General features: G+C 40.6%; 1 protein-coding gene across 4 annotated transcripts; it reads left to right on the forward strand.

Annotated features, from left to right (window-relative positions):
- Window positions 1-2063: 2063 nt before the first annotated feature.
- On the forward strand, window positions 2064-10904 carry lrrc4bb (leucine rich repeat containing 4Bb). 4 transcript variants are annotated; one of them, XM_079862758.1, is made up of 5 exons: window positions 2064-3070; window positions 3178-3248; window positions 5408-5531; window positions 5679-5949; window positions 6350-10904. In XM_079862758.1, the coding sequence occupies exons 4-5, from the start codon at window positions 5707-5709 to the stop codon at window positions 8267-8269; spliced, it is 2163 nt and encodes a 720-aa protein (XP_079718884.1). In that variant the 5' UTR covers window positions 2064-3070; window positions 3178-3248; window positions 5408-5531; window positions 5679-5706; the 3' UTR covers window positions 8270-10904. The 4 variants fall into 4 exon arrangements, with proteins under 4 accessions (XP_079718884.1, XP_079718883.1, XP_079718882.1 ...); XM_079862757.1 differs by having other exon boundaries at window positions 2066-3070; window positions 5408-5547; XM_079862756.1 differs by having other exon boundaries at window positions 2067-3070; window positions 5408-5538.
- The last annotated feature ends 2903 nt before the right edge of the window (window positions 10905-13807 follow it).

Consider the following 13807-nt stretch of genomic DNA (forward strand, 5'->3'; position numbering starts at 1 on the left):
GTGCGTCTGTGCGTGTTGTACGGAACGGAGTGAGGTGAGGGAAGGCAGAATATCCACTGCACCACTGTGTGACTGGATTCTTAATGGGAGGGGGGATGGAGAGAGAGAGAGAGAGAGAGAGAGAGAGAGAGAGAGGTAGGTAGATGGCTTATCATTAAGTCATAATACATACTGGAGGACACAAGTGTGTGGGACGCAGACAGAGTTCAACACAGAACCACAGGAGAGCTCAAACAGGGCCGCTAATGTGAACTAACTACCTCAAGCATGTTCAACATGGAGGCCGAGCTCCATTACCATTACGCCCGCTAGATCTGGTCAAGATGCCCTGCTTATTCATTTATTCCTTTACTGGGAGAATCAGCTTTGCTAGCGGCCATCGGCATTTACCAGGAGCTGCAAAAATAGCCTAATAAAAATGCAACCTTTTTTTGGTCACACTTTAGTTTAGGGTCCAATCCTCACTAAATAATTAACTACGACTTTTGCCTCAGTAAACTTCTAATCACTGCGTATTAAGAGTGTGGTAGATTTTTCCCTAAACTTAACTATCTGGGGCGTCTCCAATCGACACCCAATTGATCTTATTAACTGGGGGCGTCTCCAAATCGACACCAATACCTTTATCTGGGGGCGTCTACAAATCGACACCCAATACCTTTATACTCTAGCTCTTGCGTCTTCAGTCGACAACTGGCCGAGTCTTACTCTAACTAACTTGCTTCCCTAAACTAGCTCACTTCCTGTGCAGGAATAATCGACAAACAGACTTCAGCAAATGTCCTTCAAATGCTTTAATCACGGCCGGGAGATCTTCCCGAGCAGTTCTCAGGGAATCTCTCCCAAGAAGCAAGGCTGGAGGATCTCAGACAAATTCCATTGAGAATCCCACCAGAAAACACGAATACAACATTTTTTATAGAATCGAGACAACAAATAAGATTAGAGTGAGTCAATATGATTGGTTCAACTGGTTCAAAAGCCCCAACCTTTCCCTCTGTCACTGGCACAAGCAAACTCTGATTTTGTGATTACTTATCACAAGGTTTGAGAACTAGTCATCTGTCTAGTTTCACTTCCCCTGTTTGTTATTTATTACACACACAAAATCAAAGTCACAATTTTTCCCCAAAGAGTTTGGAAACATTTAAAAGCATATGAATGTCGTTCCTGCAAGAAAAACAAATGTTAGTTGATTAATTAAAAAATCCATCACAATAGTTAGTAAGGTTGTTAAGTTTACGTACTGAGTAGGATTAAGAGATGTAGAATATGGTCATGCAGAATATATACAGCCAATATCCTAGTAGCATGCTAATAAGCAACCAGTTAATAGTGAGAATTGGACCCTGAACTAAAGTGTTCCAATTTTTTCCAAGCAGAAATTGCACGGTGACCAATTATGAGATAAAACTGAGTTTGCATAGCTAAGCATCAGCGTAAATGTATGTTTTAGGCCCGCTTGTGAATTCATCTGATGCGTTTTGCACACTAAAGAACTGCTTTCCTGGTTATATTTTAGAAATAACTTGAACAAATATTGTGCTCTTAAAAATGAAGGTTCTTTATTGGCATTGATGGTTCCACTGAGTCTTTCCACTGCACAAAAAAAAAAAAGAAAATCTGTTTTTATGTCTATCCATGGGCAGGACCTTCATGTTCCAAACCCTGAAGCTGAAACTAGAAGAACTTGAATGTCTTATTGCTTCATGGTTATCATCTCTTGAAAACATTTAGTGCGAGTTATCTGTTATATCAACCCTCAACAATGGTGACAATTAACAAATATACATTTAGTAAATATATATATACACCTCAAGTTACAATTTAACCATCATTCGGATAAGAGCTTTTCATGTATTTCATGCCAAAACACTGTTACTGTATACTTTAATGTACAAGAAAGAAAAGAAAAAAACATTTTGTGAACAAAATAATCATTCTGTGAATATGATGATTAATTCATCCGCATACACAAAACTAATTTAGTCCATTAAATAGCCAGGTCACCAGCAACGTCAAGGTCATGGGTTCGAGTCGCAGGGAATGCATGAAAAATATCTTGTAATGCAATGTAAGTGGCTCTGGATAAAAGCATCTGCCAAATGCACATATGTAATGTAAAACGCAATGTTCTTATAGGGTTGCAGACAGCAATGTAAAAGCAATTCTAACTGCGAAAGTAAATATATAAACTGGTAAATATATAATCATGCATATGAAGAGAAAACACTTGCCATGCATCCAGTCAAACTGTATTTTGGTACAGAGTTAGGTAGAGTCACATTTGATGTCAAAGTTTTGTGACAGCTTCACCCTCATAAACATACACAAAACTACACAAGGCACAAGAAAATATGACCCAGATGACATTAAATAATGAACTTGCTGTGAGCAAAAACCAACAAAATCCAAATATAGTCAGCTTTCCTATGTTTAGTCAATATCATGTTAATGATTTGGCATATTTTGGGGCTTATGCAGTTCAGGGTAATACTAACACATTTCAATGTTTTATTTCCTTTTGTAAACTCTGAAGCAAAAGCAGCTCAGAACCAAAACAGCTTTTCCATTTTAGATTTCTGTTTAAGTTGTCGTAGTAGGCTAGGCATGATCACAATCTCAGTCGTCCCTGCAGATGAAACAGTGTGTGTGTGTGTATGCATGGATGTATGGAAACAGGCTAGAGCAGGTGTGTTTTGTGCATGTCTCAGTGGTCGCTGTATTCAGGACCGTGGCTACGGACTTTGCGTAAGATGTTGCGCTGGGTGCAGCATCAGTCCCTGTGTACGGCCACGACGCGCGCGAGCTGCCTGCATACACTCACAAAAATGCGCCAGTAGGTTTGTACGCCTCGTACCCCGGATAATCAAATTACATTCGATTTTTACACTTTACAGCGAGCGATTGCGTCGTTTTTCTCTCTCCCAGCGGTGGTATGATCTGTTAACTATATATTCACCGTGTCCGCGCGCACTGACGCGCTCCGGATCTGTGAGAGACACCGAATCAACGGGAGGAAAATCATTAGAAGAAGATTCGTCGAGTCGGCGCGAGGAGAAAGGAAAAGGTACAATGTGCATTTGATTAGATGAATGTTCTCAAATGCTGTGGAACTGATCAATAGGTTTGGTTATAATTCATGCTGTGGGACTGACGGGAATTGGTTTGATTTAGGTTTCCTCGTGTCCAACATGATTCATTAGAAGAGGATCCGGAGGATGTGATGGATGCATGAGAGGAGAACGGTAAGATCTTTCATTCAGAATTCGATTTATTTATTTAGCTAGTCAGTTTATTTACTTAAATATTTATTCATAGCAATGAATCTGGCCGTTGGAATTGTGATGATTTCGCAGCTGGCAGTTGTGTTAATGATGGCTTGGCTTGATTTGCATTTTTCTTTCTCATTATCCGTGAATTACACAGACACCCGTGTGCCATTTTGTTGCGCGTCTTCGAGGGAGCGCGCGCGCGTGTCGGGGCCTCACTTGTGTATTTCACGCGCGTACGGCGGTCTCCGTTAAGACGCCGCAGTCACTAACGCATTCAGATGCACCGATTTACTCACATAAGAGCATCAGACCCACTGCAGTCTCTGGCATGGTGGAGATCACTGCATCTGATGCCTTATGAAGGTTAATTAATAATCAATATAATGGCTTATGAAATAGATGTTTAATCCATGCATTTGACTCGTTTTTTGGCCTGTGGCTGGTTTTAACGAAGCCGTAGTGCAAACAGAGCGCCGCCACCCAACCGGATTCCGACATCCAGCATCTGCAAATCAATTTAGCGTTGTCATGGTTACAGTGAAGCTGCACCACCGCACCTGTGACACACACACACACACACACACACACACGCGCACACACACACAGTAAAGATGCGCCTGTGTGTGATGATGGACAAAGATGTTAGAGCCATATTAGAACAAAACGTTGAATTAAAATCGTATTTTGCATTTTGCAAGACTATTCATTTTAAATATTTCTGATGCAAGACAGGGTGTGTATTTGCATGCACAATCTTACTTTATAATTAATAAACGTGCTCTGTTATCAGTTAAAGGTCGTAAACTTTTGAAACAAACCCGACTGGCATTAGTTTCCCATTACCTCGATTTTGCTCTGCATGTAGGCTAAATACCCTGCTTTGGCGACTTATTCACTGTGCGCATGTGTTCTGCGCATGCCTGCTTTGATGTCAAAATTGAATAATAAAAGTGATAATTTCAAATGTAACGCAAACATATTTTTCTTGTGCCTTGGGTTTGTAGGATGATTTTTGATCGTTTTTAATGAGTGCATGATCTTACACTGATTATGTCTCTAATAAATGTGTGAGTTCATGTAACCGCATTGAAACGTGTTGTTTTATTAGGTAAATGTCACAAATAGTTTAAAGTGAAAAAAAAAAAAAGATTGGAACACCTGCATTTTTGCCCATATTACCTCAATTCCACTTGTAAACCTTTTCTGGTGTCCAAATATTTTCTTTCTTTTTCTGTGTCTATTGGTTTCCATTTTGATGTCAGTAATTTCATATAAACATGGTGGTGTCGAGCTCGGACTTTTGGTTTAGAGTTCATTTCTAGCCAATCTTAAAAGACTTAAAGACTGGTCTCTGGTTTATGAACTTTTTTTTTAATAGAATCGTGAGTAGAATTCAGAAAAAACAACATTTGTTTAAATAAAGGCAGCATCTACTAACATTCTTGCAGTCTGTTTATACAAACTAATCCTGCTGCTGTTGCATTACTGTCATCCAACATTCGTCATTATTCTCTATTTATTCATTGTAAACATAAGTGTTTAGACATGAGAGTTGTTTACCTCTTGCTCGTATACACAGTGGTTGCACACACACATTTCTTTGTGCAGTTTGTATTAAACATCTGTTTTCATTTACATAAGTAATAATGTGAATATTGTATATTCTCATTATTCTACTTTTTACGTTTACAGAACCACACATCTATGCACATTAAATAAAGAATACTAATTTGCAAATATAATTTTAGAGCTAGACATTGTTCTGACAAACCTGTTGCCTTCAACCAGTCAAATTAAATATTAAACCTCAATTTTTTTTCAGTCAAGGCCAGACCAATCCAAGTCTGGAAGGTTGAAAAAGAAAGACTGTGTTATTGACTACAGCTGTGGCTGCTCAATGTTTATAAGTAATAAAAGTGGAAATAATTTGAAATTACAATTCTGCTTTGACTGGACTAGAGGTCACAGTATTTAGTTGCACAGGTCACAGTTTTTAGTTGCTGATGTACTGACCCTAACACCCTTAGCTAAATGAAATACGATAAGCTGTACATATATGCAGTTTTTGACCTCCTTCGTCCTTTCTCTCTCTCTCTCTCGCGCGCGTTCCCCGTCCCGTGTTTTTCTTCCAGTAAGCAAGGCCAGTGCTGACTGTGATGATTGTGATGGCAAGCAGAAGACTCCCGTAGCAGCATCCAGTGCTGTTGACAACTGTGTGGATTACACTTTGATGCCACAAGATACCTGATTCCACAAGTTAATCGTAAAAAAAGTTAATTCTCTTTCTTGTTTTGTGGATGTTGTCATTCAAAATACACTTCCATATTTATTATTTATCATAAAATTAACATTTAAGAAGTTTTGAGGGTTTTTGGTGCTCACTATTTGCTTTGTTTTGTTCAGGAAAGGGGCAGGACATGATTCAGTTGCCATGCAGGCTGCTATCGTAACAGGCTTTTTCAGCCCCTCCCCCCTTATCTGGTTGGTCCAACTGTTGTTGTGGCCACACCTCCTTGGACCTCGATTGGCCGAAGCCAGTCCCGCCTGCCCCAATCCCTGCAGCTGTTCCAATCAAGCCAGTCGAGTGATCTGTACCAGAAAAGGCTTAAATGAAGTTCCACAGAGTATCTCGTCCAATACGCGATACCTCAACCTCCAGGAGAACTCCATACAGGTAACCTCCTTGATACCCTAAATATATACGTTTTCTTCATGAAAACTGCATGCCGAAATTAGCTAAAAATGAAAATGATGGATTCCTTGCAATGACTTGCAGAGCCTTAGTGTCAAACATACTTGGTTAGCCTTTGTTTACAAGCTCTGTTAGTTAGACCTTCCAATGCAACAACCATCAGGCATTGTAGATCAGTCATCTCCAATCACAGAGTGACAGATGGTCACGCATACGCACATACTGAAATAGAACAAAATATCAAAGATGCAACATTCGTGGGTTCTGCAAAACAGGCTAAACCTTAACAATATAGATTCAGAAGATGCAGTAACCCCGTTCCAGAATGTGTCAGCTGTTATAACTAACAGTATTTTCTTCCTTTCTTCTTCTTCTTCTGCAGTTGATCAGGTCAGACACCTTCAAGCACCTAAATCATCTGGAAATTTTACAGTTGTCTAAGAACCAGATTCGTCAGATAGAAGTGGGAGCGTTCAATGGCCTTCCCAATCTCATCACCCTGGAGCTTTTTGACAACAGACTCCCACTGGTACCATCACAGGCGTTTGAGTACCTGAGCAAGCTGCGTGAACTCTGGCTAAGGAACAACCCCATAGAGACACTCCCAGCGTACGCCTTCCACCGCGTGCCGTCACTGCGACGGTTAGACCTCGGTGAGTTGCGCAAACTCAGTTTCATCTCGGAGGCCGCATTCGAAGGGTTGCTGAACCTACGTTTCCTGAATCTGGGCATGTGCGGGCTTAAGGACGTACCCAACTTGACGCCTCTCGTGCGGCTAGAGGAACTGGAGCTGTCGGGAAACCAGCTGGGCGTGGTGCGTCCTGGATCGTTCCAAGGCCTGGTGTCTCTACACAAACTGTGGCTCATGCACTCTCGGATCTCTGTCATTGAGAGGAATGCCTTTGATGACCTCAAGAACCTGGAGGAGCTCAATCTGTCGCATAACTCTCTGCATTCATTGCCACACGATCTCTTCACTCCACTGCAGCAGTTAGAGCGTGTCCATCTGAACCACAACCCTTGGGTTTGCAACTGTGATGTTCTGTGGTTGAGCTGGTGGCTTAAAGAAACCGTACCTGATAACTCCACTTGTTGTGCCCGATGCCATGCCCCACCAGGTACTAAGGGCAGGTACATTGGTGACCTTGATCAGAGAGACTTCACCTGCTATGCACCTGTGATTGTGGAGCCACCAACGGACCTGAACGTGACCGAGGGAATGGCAGCGGAGCTAAAATGCCGCAGCGGGACATCCATGACTTCTGTTAACTGGTTGACCCCCAATGGGACCTTGATGACCCATGGAGCGTACAAGGTCCGGATCTCTGTCCTGCATGATGGAACCTTGAATTTCACCAACGTGACCATGCAAGACACCGGACCATACACCTGTATGGTCACCAACTCTGCTGGCAACACCACAGCAACTGCTGTGTTGAACGTCTCAGCTCCTGATCCAGGCAATGGTTACAGCTACTTCACAACTGTCACTGTTGAAACTGTAGAGACGGGGCAAGAAGGGCACGAATCAGCTCGGCAGTTCGTCAACGAGACGATTATTAGCTTTGGACCAACAGCCACATCTGCATCAGCAGGTCCCACTGGTTCGATGCTGTCCTCCTTGTCACCGCGAGCTACGCGTGCACCCGATCGCCCGTTCACCGTCTCCATCACAGACGTCGCCAACCTGTCGGGTCTTGAGGACGTAATGAAGACAACTAAGATCATCATAGGCTGCTTTGTGGCCATCACCTTCATGGCGGCCGTGATGCTGGTCGTCTTCTACAAGCTTCGCAAGCAGCACCAACTGCACAAACACCACGGCCCGGCGCGCGCCATCGAGATCATCAACGTCGAAGATGAGATTGGATCTGCGGGAACTAGTGGCATCACTGGAGGGAGCACTGTCCACACCGGAGCGGGAACTGGTGGAGGAAGCGGGCAGAGTCCAAGGATTCATGAACCTGAGATCATGACCCTGCCGAGCGTTGGGCAATCGGATCACCTGAACCACTACTACAAAGCGCACCACTTTAACAACAATGTGCTGGGCTTAAACATGACCACTGGAATGCTCAACAACAAACCCAATCTTTCCTCCCAAAATCAGGCTTCGACCATGAAAATAGGGACCGGTGACACCATCCCTGGCTCGACCTCACCTCCCCTGCCAATCCCCATCCCAATGGCGATGACTTTCCATGGAACTCTGAAAGGCCTTAGTCACGTTCCCAATATGCAGACTGAGCCGCTGTTGCTATCGAATGGCTCCAAGGAGAGCGTTCAGGAGACCCAGATCTGATTACTCACATACACATGCAGGAAGGGAAGTAGACTGGTTTTTACGCCAGTGTGACTGTCAAGTCTTTGAGATTATGGAACTCCGTCCCTTTCCGACAGATTCTATGGAATATTCCGTTCAGTGAACAGAGAGACAGGGTTTTACTGACGTGGACATGGCGCTATTGAGTACATATGTGCCAAAGCAAGCGTCTTTTTTGCAGTTCTTTTTGAGTTGTGTCCGCGTATAAAAAAATATAGTCTATATTAAAGTAGTGTAATTACTTAAGTGTTGGTTTGCCACAGTCCAGCGACACAGAGTGCACACACCGATGTACAGCAGCTAACAGACCTGTATAAAAGCATACACACATTTACACTCCCCGGAGGTTGACATCATTATTCATTGTACTCACCTCGGTAGGTAGTGTACCTGTGTGTGTGTGTGTGTGTGTGTGTGTGTGTGTATGTGTGTGTGTAAGGGACAGTATTAACTGAGACTGATTCAGAAATAAAGACTTAAACTGCTGTGATCCAGAATACATGCTCATGTTCACTCTGCTTCATGATGACATTCTGAATCTAGCACAAGTGAGGATCAGTTCATAAGCTCAGAAATCTGAACTCTAAAAGACACCAGTTTCAGGGTGACACACATCATACCTAGAGGAGAGGGCAGAGAGAAGAAGCCTTTCCCTGTGAACAATAAGAGTTACTTGGCTGCTGTCCTCAGCAAAGGTACCATAGTACCTCCCAACAAGCCGCCATAGTGCAAACTCTCTGTGCATATCTACGTTTGAAGAGATCGTGAGTGTCATATGTTTGTCTTTTCGCCTGTCAGCGCTGAAATGAAGAGTAACAGCAGTGTGTAAGGGCTATTTCACTGGCATTGGGTGTTTTTGATGTGCGCAGAACGTATCTGGACTTAAAGCCAACATGAAGCGCCATTTAACTTCTGTAGTATTTCTATGTGAAACATTGGATGCGGGGCGGGACTTGACTTTATCCATCGGGAATTGATTGGATCGTGAAAAGTGGGTGTACCAGAATGGAGCCAGGAGGGATTTGTGATTCTAGCCGAAATGGAAAGTCGTTTCAGAGGCGGAGCAGGTTACAGTTTGATAAAAAAAAATCTAGATTTTTTTTTTTTTTTTTTTGGCTTGGCATAATGTGCACAGTTGAATCGTGCACAATAAGGCCAGGAATGTGTGTTAGGAAAGTAAATAGTGTCCATTTTGAGTTCATGTTGACTTTAAAATAAGCTGTATTAAAGCTTTGAAATATACTGGGATACGCAGCACAGGAGAATTTCATTGACTTGAAAATTTTAGATTTTTAACAGAGACAGAATGAAAGACATTGTGAAAATGTCCAGATTTTTCTGACGAAAGATTTTGCAATATGACATGTAATCTTATGTAAAGATTTTCAAGTATACTGTTTATAGACCAAATCAGTGGGTTTGGGTTCAAGGGGCTGGTTAAGGGTCAGGGTTCAGGGAATGGGAATACCGCTCTTTGGGCCACTTCAGATTAAACGTTAGCCATCCAGTTGGCGAAATTGTATGCCTCACTTTCAGAGAGTATTTTCTTTGAAGAGATTTGTGGACTGACCAGTCCTTCGTGGGAGCCATACAACAACTGCTGACTACATAAAGCGATCTATTGATCAAGTTCCTCATTCTTGAATGGCTTTGAAGTTGTATAATAACAATGTGCAATGTGCCATTAACTGGAGTAGAGTACACATGCGTGTATTATTGTAATTGCTGCATTAAACTTTATTCGGTTTTTAATTTCCAATTCATCATCTTTTTATCAAACTGTTGTTGTTAAAACTGATTCATCCTTTTGCAAATGGTGGGAACTTTCATTAATCAAGCTGGACTTCATTTGACCAACTTGGCAATTGTTTTCTCCATCGACATTTTTGATTTTTTTGTTGAAGTGCTATACATAGCTCAGCAACCTGAGGACATTATATCCCTCTCAAATGTCTCCCTGCTATTCTTCATAATGGAATTATAGGACAAACTCTATTTTTTCTGTTTCTTTTATTGCTTCCCCTCTTTCTCCCTACAGTATGAAAGCTGATTGTGTTTGAATATCCAGTGGAGTTGCTTAGCAACAACATCATTGCCAGGAAATGCTCTTAAAAGCTTATTGTAGCACCTGACCCTCATCGGCTGATGCGGCACATAGGTAGAGCAGAATTACGTCAGTATCACATAAGCAAAAGGTTAGTTAATGTGAGGAACGTGTTCTCTGCCTCGCTTTGTGTCCTCGACGCCTAAAAACTGCTCATTGAGCTGGGAAAGATACGAGATGATCTTACAAACACACATGCTGGCATGTTTGCATTGAACCCGGATCCAAAATTTGCATAACAGATTTGAACATTTTTTGCCTGTTGAATGGTATTGATTTTGGTGGAACACATCTGTATAATTCCAAGCGCAATGATAAAGCAGATACCACAATTGAACCTTGATTTGGCCAATTAGCCGTATTGGGTGAGAAAAATTCTAATTCTAGAGAGCATTTTTGGTGCAAGATGAGACATAGTCTGTACATTTTAAATGCAAATATATATATATATGATCATTTTGGAGTGGTTTTTTTTTTTTTTTTAAAGAGTACACCAGCATATTGCTAACATACATCAACTACAAACAAGTGTAGTTGATACAGACAGGCGTTATAGCCAGCAAACCTCACCTTTAACCTTTCCATACCTCTGTTTTATCATATAAACTTGTGAAATGCAAAATGGCTAAACCCTGACCTGCCCGAGACAGTGTGTCAGAGTTCAGATGTGTGTTTCGTCCTGTAGCAGGTTGTTCTTCTCCTCTATGCATCCTCTCTGCGGTCAGAAAAATCACATTACCCTTACGGCTACTGAGAGACAATTCATCTAAACCTTTCCCCGTTTCAGAAAGCTGCTCTAAGCTGATTTCACTGGCTGTGAGATGAAGACACTGAGGCTGAGACCCGTGTTGCAGTGTGTTTTAAGACGAGGCGCAGAAAGATTGTATTATGAAGCAGTTTCATCACTGTAGACTCTTGATGTGGTGGGTCTTTCTCTCTCCGTATCTCTCTATCACGTTCTCACACTGACCATGTGTTCATATATTGCCATGTATATAATCTAAAGATGTAAATATTCTCTATTTTTTGACTTACCATGAGCAGAACACGCGTTCTTCAGGATTTGAAACAGAACGAAGCTTTTTGGAAACTATCTGCATTTCTCTCTCCATCTATTTATGGGTGAATCTCATGAAAACAGGTCAAATTTCACCACAGTATCAAATGAACAAAATCATATTGTGCATAGAGAAAAATAATGCTGGTTTGTTTTTTGCTTTGTGGCATTTTTAACTAATTTTCCTACTAATTATTATTAACATCTTGATATTTTGTTTGTAATTTCCAATTTTCTGTGTGTGCTTTAATAAATAAAAATAATTTCTAAAAATGTAAATATATATTAGCAAAACATTTTGTACAAGTACTACAATCATACATTAAAAATACACACATATATATATATATATATATATATTTCTTTTTTGCAATGTTGAGAATAATTATTATTCTCTCCTTTTTTTCTGAGAGATTGTCCCAGAAAAAAAGAAAAGAAAAAAAATCTGTTATGAAAATGACACATTGCAAAAAAAAAAAAAAGTAATGGGTTTTATTCTCACTATTATTAAACAAAATAAAATGAGATTTTGGGGTGAAATTTGACCCGAAACCAGTTCTTTGCAGGTTTTGTGAGATTCACTCATATATTTCTCTTATTCTGTCTTTAGAACAACAAACTCCTCAAGAAAAAAAAAAACGAAATAAAAAAAAAACCTTAGAATTAATCTTTTTTGCATTAAAAAAAAGAAAAATACAGCACTGCTGATATCGGCTTTGTTCTTCATCTGTTTACCTATTTATTTGTACTGAGTATTTTTTAGTTGATTTGGTTTCTTTGTTGATGCTGTGTGGTTCGGCTGTGAAGAGCTATAGTTGGTTGGCCATCAGTTCCGGGTCAAAGGTTGTGGCAAATGCTTAACTGTGCGTGTGAGCCTCTGCACTATGCCATTCGCTACACAGACGCTCTTTACCAATAAAACATGGACATTTTGGCTTTAGAACTCTGACTGTGTGTCTTTATGCTCAACTTTGATTAAAGCTGCTGTCAACAATCCATAAACTGAGATATTTGTGAAAGTGTTGCACAGCCTAAGACTCTGTAAACAGCAAAGAAAGGGGAGTGGCCTGTGCCTTTTTTTTTAGCCAATCATTAATGCTGTCTGGATGTGACTCATGTCTGTGGAGGGCGGGGTTTTGAAAAGAGGGCGTGGTCTGATTCAACAGTTATTTCTTTCTGCAGTTTCTAGATGAGTAAATCAGTGGTTCTCAACTGGCTGTTATTCAAGACCCAGACCCAACACAGGACAACACTTATTCATCATACTAAAATGTCCTAAACTGAAAACTAAAAGCCAAACACTGAAATATTGCCATGAAATGCACACATAAAATTGGAAGAGGACACTGGCTGAATGAGAAAATTTACTTAATGATTTATTTGGCTCGTCTTTGAATCTGGTTTCGCCAGCACAAAACAAATGGTGTACAAACCATATTTATCCTCATTGCAATATGCTTAACACTTTAGTTTAGGGTCCAATTCTCGCTATTAACTAGTTGCTTATTAGCATGCGGATATTGGCTGTTTATTAGTACTTATAAAGCACATATTAATGCCTTATTCTGCATGAATACCTACCCAATACCTAAACTTAACTACCTTACTTACTATTGAGAAGCAGTAATACACAAAGATGTAGTTAATAGTGAGAACTGGACCCTAAACTAAAGCGTGACCTTATTTTGCTATCCTATGCATGTTTACAGTAAGTTGCATTTTATTATTTGTATTCAACAGATGTTACCGTGACCTTGCGACCCACATCAAGCCTCTGATTCTCAGACACACACGTGTACAGTCAATACCGCAAAATACACGCCATAGAGCGGCCGGGTTAGTTTGGGATAATGACCGGATGACTGTACATGATCCCACTTATTACACGGCTACTATATGAACCGATTCAAGTGTAAATGATTCTGAGAGAAATTAAGTTCAGTGAACTGTAGAGTTTAGCGTCATTATACTAGAGTATTTGGCAGCAGAATGCTGCAATTGACCAAAGAAACAAGTCATTTGGAATATGACATTTAAATTACCGGTTAAAAGTTTGGAATAATTACGATTATTTTATGTTCACCAAGGCTGCAGTTATTTGATGAAAAATACAGTAAAAACAGTAATACTGTGAAATGTTTTAACATTTAAAATCGCTGTTTTCTACAGTAGGTGAATATATTGCAAAATGTAATTTATTCCTGTGATCAAAACTATATTTTCAGCATCATTACTCCAGTCTTCAGTGTCACATGAGCCTTCAGAAATCATTCTAATATGATGATTTAATGCTCAAGAAACATTTCTGAATATTATCAATGCTAAAAACAGTGCTACATTTTTCAGGATTCTGATG

This window comes from Squalius cephalus (genome assembly GCF_949319135.1).
Source record: "Squalius cephalus genome assembly, chromosome: 25".
NCBI lineage: Eukaryota > Metazoa > Chordata > Actinopteri > Cypriniformes > Leuciscidae > Squalius > Squalius cephalus.

What these genes read in the sequence shown, in the direction of transcription:
- lrrc4bb (XM_079862758.1), top strand. Translation starts at nt 5,707, where the DNA reads ATGCAGGCTGCTATCGTAACAGGCTTTTTCAGCCCCTCCCCCCTTATC. An exon ending in TCCAGGAGAACTCCATACAG is followed by an intron (nt 5,950 to 6,349) that starts GTAACCTCCTTG and finishes CTTCTTCTGCAG; the next exon opens with TTGATCAGGTCAGACACCTT.